This window comes from Pongo pygmaeus, chromosome 20, assembly GCF_028885625.2.
Source record: "Pongo pygmaeus isolate AG05252 chromosome 20, NHGRI_mPonPyg2-v2.0_pri, whole genome shotgun sequence".
NCBI classification, from domain to species: Eukaryota; Metazoa; Chordata; class Mammalia; order Primates; family Hominidae; genus Pongo; species Pongo pygmaeus.
Genome location: NC_072393.2, coordinates 45,776,398 through 45,784,999, shown reverse-complemented (window position 1 = coordinate 45,784,999; position 8,602 = coordinate 45,776,398). Strand labels below are relative to the sequence as shown.

The following is an 8,602-nucleotide window of genomic DNA, read 5'->3' as shown; positions in this document are numbered from 1 at the left end:
GTGGGCGAGAGCGAGGCGCTCAGAGGAGGAACCCGGGGCGCAGACGGAATCTGCCAGATCCCTAGGCGTGCGTGTGCGCGGGCATCAGAGGATGGGGATTGTGCGATCTTGAGTGACGGAGGGGACTGTGTGAGTGTGTGCGTGAGGCCCTGTGCACAGGACCGGGACGGCGTGTGGACGCAGTGCGTTTTGCTGGGGATGTGTGAGTGTCACTGTGCCGGTGGTACTAGGCTCCTGCTGCTTCCTCCGTCTTTCCCCTTCGAAGCTGCGGAGGCTGCAGCAGAGGAATGAAAATGGCCCCAGTAGGGAGGTCAGATATTGAACCGAGAATGAAGCTTTGCACCAGAAGGCGCAGATCTGGACTCGGGGTGGGAATATGAGAGCTGGAAGTGCCTCTTGAGAGTCCCCCAGGAGGGCAGCTACATGTTGAGAACCCAGCGTCCCTCAGAGATCTGTCCTCAGGAACCAGCTTCAAACTCAGACCGATTCCTCCTCCTTTTATTTCCTTCTCATTTCGTACGAAGTGAGGGAAGTTGTGGCCATGGAGGGTGCTTTCAAACTTAGTCTGCGCTCCAAGAAAAGCCTGGAGTCTCACGCTTGCTGTATCCTTCTCCAGTCGTATTATTATCCAAAAGAAGGACCGGGAGGAGGATGAGAGCGTTATTGTTGCACACTTAAGTCAAGGGTGAGTTTGTGCTTTGTATTTGTTTAAGACATGCGTTTTTGATTTTAGAATATAGAGGTTCCTGTAAATTTTTAGTGCATTTCAGGAGAATATGCAAATTGGTTCTTGACCCCTCCCATTGTGCCGCCTCCCAGTGAGCCGTTCCCTGCCCCGCCTGCTCCCCACCTTTCCATTGAATATTCACAGAACCATTTGGCAAATCGTTCACACTTTCCTGTACGCTCTCTTCTTCTAAGCTGGTATAAAAATAGTCCTCCAGAGGTTTATATTAAAGCTTTATTTTAGACTGTGCTTTGAAAAGAAGATTAGTTTGTGGAATCACACGCCAGGTACCTGACTATCTTTACAGGCCTCCTTTTCCAAGTAGGGAAGAATGGAGATGATTGGGTGATTTCCATTCGTCTGTGAGGCTTTCAGGAATCGGAAAGTGATTGCACAGAAATTGGTATCAACCAGAGTTAGGATTTTTCGGGAGAGTCCATGAGATGATAATTGTAATTCTTGCCAGATCTCTGTGAGATTTGGCAGTTCCGGTTGCGTTTTGGGCTATTTGGGTGTGTGAACTGTGAGAGGTAGTACGCTGTTGTGGTTAAGAATAGGGGAGTGGATCCAGAGTATCTGGGTTGGAATGTTTGTTCTGTCCGTTTCTGGTCTTCTCAGGCTTGTAATGAACATTAGAATGAATTAATACTCTAAAACCTCTTAGAGCAGTGCTAGGCATATAATGATAAATATTTAATGTTTTAACTTTTGTTTTTGTATGGTCATTTTAGGTCATTTCCCTTGACTTTCTATAGGACAGGAGCATTGAGAATATGTGATTCATTGTGATTGCTGCTTGCGTAGTAAGAAAATGAGTGAGTTGCTCAAATGATCTAGGACAGAAATTCTTTTTAAATTGACAGATAAAATTGTATGTATTTATCGTGTGCAACATGATGTTTTATAGTATATGTACATTGTGGAATGACTAAATCTAGCTAATTAGCAATGCATTACCTCACATAGTTATCATTTTTGTGGTGAGAACACTTAATATCCACTCTCTTAGCATTTTTCAAGACTACAGAATAGTTATTAATTGTAGATACGTTGTTGTGTAATACATTTCTTGAGCTTATTTCTCTTATCTTCCTGAAATTTTATATCCTTTGACCAACATTTCCCCAGCCAACACCACCTTCCCTCCCTCACCCACATTACCCCCGACCTGTAAACACCATTCTCTTCTCTAATTCTATGATATCAAGTTTTTTCTTTTTTTGAGAGAGTCTCGCTCTGTTGCCCAGTCTGGAGTGCAGTGGCGCGATCTCGGTTCACTGCAACCTCTGCCTCCCAGGTTCAAGTGATTCTCCTGCCCCAGCCTTCTGAGTAGCTGGGACTACAGGTGCGCGCCACAACACCCGGCTTATTTTTGTATTTTTAGTAGAGACAGCGTTTCACCATGTTGGCCAGGGTGGTCTCGAACTCCGGACCTTAGGTGATCTGCCTGCCTCGGCCTTCGCCTCCGCTTTCGAAAGTGCTGGGATTACAAGTGTGAGCCACCACACCTGGCCTATATAAACATTTTTTAGATTCCACTGATGAGTGAGATCATCTGTCTTTCTGTGCCTGGCTTACTTAATATAAATTTCTCCAGATTCATCCATGTTGTTGCGAATGACATCATTTCCCTTTTTCTATGGCTAGTTTTCCATTGTGTATATATACCTGCATATATGCCGCATTTTCTTTATCCATTCATTGATAGACACTTAGATTGATTCCATATCTTGGCTATTGTGAATAGTGCTGCAATAAACATGAGTGTGCAGATGTCTCTTTGATATATGGATTTCATTTCCTTTGGATAAATACCCAGTGGTGGATTGCTGGATCATATGGTAGTTCTATTTCTAATTTTTTGAAGAACCTCCGTACTGTTTTCCATAATGTCTGTGTCACTTTACATTCTCACCAACAGTGTGCAATGGTTCACATTTCTCTACATTCTCACCAACATTTGTTAACTTATGTCTTTTCAATAGCCACCCCAACACATATGAGGTGATATCTTATTGTAGGTTTAATTTTCATTTCCCTGATGATTAGTGATGTTGAGGTATATTTTCATATACGGTAGCCATTTATATGTCATCTTTTGAGATATGTTTATCAGGTCCTTTGCCCATTTTTTAATTGGGTTGTTTTCTTGCTGTTGAGTTGAGTTCCTCACACATTTTGGATATTAACCCCTTATCAGATACATGATTGCAAATATTTTCTCTCATTCTGTAGGTAGTCTCTTCACTTTGCTGTGCAGAAGCTTTTTTAGCTTGATGTAATTTCATTTGTCTATGTTTGCTTTTGTTGCCTGTGCTTTTGAAGTCATTTCCAAAAAAAAAAAATTATTGCCCAGTTCAATGTCATGAAGCTTTCCCCGTACGTTTTTTTCTATTTGTTTCATAGTTTGGGATCTTACATTTAAATCTTTAATCCATTTAGAGTTGATTTTTGTATAATGGTTTGAGAAAAGGGTCTGATTTCATTCTTCTGTGTATGACTCCCCAGTTTTCACAACGGTATGTATTGAAGAGACTGTCTTTTCCTTATTGTATGTTCTTCGCACCTGTCTCAAAAATCAGTTGGTTGTAAACATATGGATTTATTCTGGGGCTCTCTATTCTGTTCCGTTTGTCTAGGTGTCTGTTTTTATGTCAGTACCATGCTGTTTTGGTTACTATAGCTTTGTAGTATATATTGAAGTCAGGTAGTTTGATGCCTCCAACTTTGTTCTTTTTGCTCCAGACTGCTTTGGCTATTTGGGATCTTTTGTGGTTCTATACAAATTTTAGGATTTTTGTTTTTCTATTTTTGTAAAGAATGTAGGACTGAAATTCTTAACCTGAGTTCCTGTAACTCCACTTATAGTCTTGGGGACCACAAAGCTCTTGAAATAATATGTTGAAGTACTATGGAAATTTATCAATGTGGATTTTAGAGGGAGAAATAGTATATCATTTCATAAGACTATCAAAACTGCATGTGACCCATGAGGTTTGGATCCATTGATCTAGATAGAACATTGATTCTCAGCGGGGGTGATGTTTAAAAACTTTTGGTTGTCACACTGTGGGGGAGGTGCTACTTAGATCTAGTGGATAGAGGTCAGGGATGCTGCTGAACATTGTACCGTGCACAGGATAACCCTCCCTATAGCCCCAACAAAGGATTATACAGCACAATATGTCAGTAGCGCCTAGGGTGAAAAACCTTAGTCTAGAATCAAAAGATTGTGATACCTGGAATGACACTGTAAATGATCTTATATAAATCAAGTGTCCTGTAATATGGAAATCACTAAGCAAATTATACTAGACTCAAGTGATAAGAGTATTATGCAGCTAATAAAATGATGTCTATAAAGAATTATGAAAAGAAAAATATTTGATATACCATTAAGCAGTATTCATGCTATGAACAATGATACTCAAGAAAATGTTACATGTATATGAATCCCATATACTAAGATAGGGTTTTTGTAAGGCATTTTGTAGGAATTGTATCCAAAATGATATTTTAATGAGTTATTTGGTGAAGAAGGGAACCAAGCATGGTGATGTATATTCCACAGATTTTCTCATGTAGTTTCCAGATGCCACTTATCTGCATTGTGTTCATTCAGAGAAGAGTCTTGATAATGAAAATGTCTAATTATATTGGTGAGATACAGCTAAAGGATGTTAGAACTAGCTGATGTTATTTGTTATAGTCACATTAATCTTTTTTGTTGATCCTCATGACAGGCACAGTTTTTTGTTTTTTATGATTAAAAGTACTCACTCTCTGATAACTCTGTTTTATTTTTGTTTTTGAATTCTGTTGTAGAAATATGACCATCATTAATGCATACAAGAAATTGGTTGGAGACTTGTAGACAATTTTTTTTAGAAATTGTACTAACATACATAGAAAAACATAGACATCTTAGTGTTGGTCAAGAATTGGGAAATAACGGAAACAAACTTATTACATAAAAACAAGAGCTCAGTAGAGTTTCCTTTTTTTGTCCCCAAGTTGAAAGGAAGATGTCTAAATAAAAGGTGTCTTTCATCTAATTTGGAGAACAATTTCCTCACAGGAAAAAAAAAATGTGTATGTACATTTAAATATGTACATATATAGATACATACACATGTGTATATATATGTGTGTGTGTGAATATAATTATATATTCTAAGTTAATTCCTGGGCATAGTCACAATTATGACATACTCTAGCAAAAAGAAGAAAATTGGGGCTACAATACAGAGATAAGCACTGTTAGCATGCATATACCTGTCTAAATTGTTAATATGCAATACATGCATATACTATATTGATGTCTATTAGTCTTTTGCTTAATATTTCTATATCCATATATTTTACAAATGTAATCGTATTGTTTATCCTGCTTTGTAACCTGATTTTTCTGTTAATCATACATCTGGAACATTTAATGATTACTTCGTATTCTGTTACATGGCTATTCTGAACTGTATTAACCAGCTGGCTTTTGGTGAACTCAGAATGCTGAACACTGCCCGTGCAATTCTGTCTATATCCTTTCCAGTTCTCATGCCTTGCCCCATTGCACCCAATGCTGAGTTCACAAAGAGGCTCTGGATTGGATGATGCAAGCCCTTCTCAGCTCTGGGACTAGGGGAGGAGGATTGCTTACAGCAGGATCAGAGGCCCCGTCCTAGGCCAGGATAGGTATCCCAAGAGTGGAGGACTGGCTGGAAGCCCTCCTGCTGGAGTGTCTTTTGAGCAACTTCAAGGCAGAAATGCCTGTGCTCGGCATTCATGCTTCCGCCGCAGGTTCCCTGGGTTGTAGGCGAGAGCTTGGTTTCATCCACACTCCACCTGTTAACTGCCAGTTTATTTGTGAGAGAGTGTGTGTAGGGAAAAAGGGAGTGATGGGAGAAGGGTGGAAGTGTGCGTGTGAGCAGGAGTAGTTGAGAAATAGGAATGTAGGATAAAATATTTATTTGTTCTAGTGCTTTTGGACACAGCTTGACTTATGGCCTTTTTTTTGTTGTTGTTTTCCAGGGGAGAAGCCCGAGGAAGATTGACCAATTTTGTAATTCTAGAAACATGGTCCACGTAAGTTGGTGTTTCTGTCTTCTTGAAATATGGTGACTTTCAGGTTAGGTTAGGTGACTGTTATTATTAAACCTGAACCTTCTTACCTAAGGATCCATGATTTTTTTTTTTTGAGATGGAGTCTTGCTCTGTCACCCAGGCTGGAATGCAGTGGCGCGATCTTGGCTCACTGCAACTTCCGCCTCCCGGGTTCAAGCAATTCTCCTGCCTCAGCCTCCCGAGTAGCTGGGACTACAGGCACCCACCAGCATGCCTGGCTAATTTTTTGTATTTTTGGTAGAGACGGGGTTTCACCGTGTTAGCCAGGATGGTCTCGATCTCCTGACCTCATGATCCCCCTGCCTTGGTCTCCCACAGTGCTGGGATTACAGGTGTGAGCCACTGTGCCCGGCCAGGATCCACAATCTTACACCCCAGTTTGTCCCATTACAGTGAAGGTTGGTGACCAAAAAATAAAAGTCAGTGCTCTTCCTATTTGTACCTCTGTTTTCCCACTGGCTTTGATGTTTTCTTTGAGAAGGTTATTCAGTCTGTGCTTAACTCAGTCCTTGGTCAGAAAGAATGTTGGAACAGTGGAGGAGTCGGTCCCCACAGGGAAACATGGTCTTGTGGGTTTGATAAGTTACAGATGATTGTCGCATTTGACCACACTTGGGAATACCTTGAAACTTCTCCACAGACTGGAGCTTTCTAGGTAGCTAAGGTAGAATTCCATAGTGAGTGGCCTCAGTCTGCAAGCGTGACAAGGTGTTCTGCTTTATGAGGCTTTTAGGAAAGTGATCAGTGAGGACAGTGGGCATTAACAGAGAAGATTATTCAGGGCATGAGTGGTAGGTGATTATAGATTCTCTGAATTTGGGAAAACCTTACAGACTCTGACCATCTTAAATGTATAAATAGAAAAATATGACTAAATCTAATATGTCAGTTATTTTGAATTTTACGCAGCTTATAAAAATCATTTGTCATGACAAGAAAAAACACTTTTGCTATCATCTGATACCACAATGAGCTTGAGGATTAAGGGCATTCCTCAATGTATGCTACCACCTTTTTTTTTTTTTTTTTTGAGATAGGGTCTCACTCTGTAGCCCAGGCTGGAGTGCAGTAGTGCCATCACACTTCGCTGCAGCATTGAACTCCCAGGCTCAAGCGATACTCCCACCTCAGCTTCCCAAGTAGCTGGGACTACAGGCACATGCCACCACGACAGTTATTTCTTTCTTTCTTTCTTTTTTTTTTTTTTTTCAGGGAGTGCATCTTGTTATGTTGCCCAGGCTGCTTGCCAACTCCTGGGCTCAAGCAGTCCTTCCATCTTGGTCTCCCAAAGTGCTGGTATAAGAGGCATGAGCCACCACACCAGGCCAGCAGCAGGATTCTTGAAGAACATGTAGGCACTCTGCGATTTTCCATATTGCTCCTTTATTGCAGTTTAATCCTTCACTTCCTCTCCTTTCGTCTTGAAACAAATTTCTTCAGTTTCACCATAATACATGTGTTTGTGGTTTCAGGGATCAGTGACATTCAGGGATGTGGCCATCGACTTCTCTCAGGAGGAGTGGGAGTGCCTGCAGCCTGATCAGAGGACTTTGTACAGGGATGTGATGTTGGAGAACTACAGCCACCTGATCTCACTGGGTAAGGTCATTGGTCCCAGTTATTTTTGTATCTGTTCTCTGGAATATCAGCTTTATTCATCATGAATTTCAGGGCTGTCTTTTAAGAGGTAGTTGGATTCCTTCTTCTTGTTCCCAAAGGAATGGATTGAGATTTGTTGGGTTGAAAACAGGCACCTCCCTGGAGCCTCTGCATCTTGCCTACTCCACCGTGGCCTCCTCCATTATGCTGGTCCTCTCTGTAATCCCCTCTCTCTTCATGACCATGGGGCTGAATTTGAAATCTTGTATATTCATTGAATGATATTGTTCAAGAACCAGGTTTCATATTATGTTTGATCTCAGAATTACTGTAGATTTTCTTTGTTTGTTTTTGTTTTTCTGGCCCACCTGTAAGGAGAAGAGTGTGTTGAGTTTTTCTATCAAAAGAGCCTCTATCATTGCTTGAACCTGGGAGGTCAAGGCTGCAGAGAGCCGTGGTCATGCCACTGTACTTCAGCCTGGGCAACAGAACAAGACACTGTCTCAAAAAAACAAAACAAAACAGAGCCTCAGTGATTTACATATACTGAGTGGGTTGACAGAATTTCTTTAGCACTAAGTCAATGTATTCCATTTCCTTCAACAAACAGTCCGTTACTTGTTTTGTAGTTGAAAGTTTCAGGCCATGAAGTGTATGCTTTTCTGTTGGGTGAAAATTCTTAAAATGAGCTGTGAATGTCTAAGGATGCAAAATAAATAATGACAATAAACACAATAATTGTTAACTTTGTGCTACTACATATCAGTGGAAGTTAGAAGTATTTTACATATATTACCTTATTTAATATTAGTATCAATCCTATAAAACAGGCATTATTATATTTCTGTTTTAGAGTTGGGAAAACTGAAGGACAGAGAGTTCAAGTGACTTGCTTAATGTCAAAGTACTAGTAGGTGGCAGAGACAGGATTTCAACCAGGTAATCTGGCTTGAAGTTTCCTGCTGTTAACCACTAAATTATACCTCCTCTTGAGGGATAAGTTTCTATTATGAGTTTAAATGAAAGTCCTTTTTTTCTTTAAACATAGTTGATCCCCTACTCAATCCTCTCTTATCTGGAGTCTCTTCTCAATATTGTTTTGGCTTGTAATTTATTATAAGTTTAACTAGGTCTCAGGGTTTTAAAAACGTTTTT

The 8,602-nt window shown here is 40.4% G+C and overlaps 1 protein-coding gene across 14 annotated transcripts in view; it reads left to right on the top strand.

Annotated features, from left to right (window-relative positions):
- ZNF780B (zinc finger protein 780B) overlaps nucleotides 1-8,602 on the top strand; it is a 44,424-nt gene that overhangs the window by 18,409 nt on the left and 17,413 nt on the right. For 4 of the 14 annotated variants that reach the window (XM_054462738.2, XM_054462735.2, XM_063657702.1 and 1 more), the window contains exons 2-4: nucleotides 617-685; nucleotides 5,756-5,809; nucleotides 7,321-7,447. In XM_054462738.2, the coding sequence (XP_054318713.2) occupies nucleotides 5,801-5,809; nucleotides 7,321-7,447 (136 nt within the window). In that variant the 5' untranslated portion in view covers nucleotides 617-685; nucleotides 5,756-5,800. Of the gene's footprint in view, nucleotides 1-51; nucleotides 68-524; nucleotides 686-5,755; nucleotides 5,810-7,060; nucleotides 7,200-7,320; nucleotides 7,448-8,602 lie in introns of those variants that run through there. The other 10 variants (XM_054462734.2, XM_054462740.2, XM_054462742.2 and 7 more) reach the window with 6 other exon arrangements.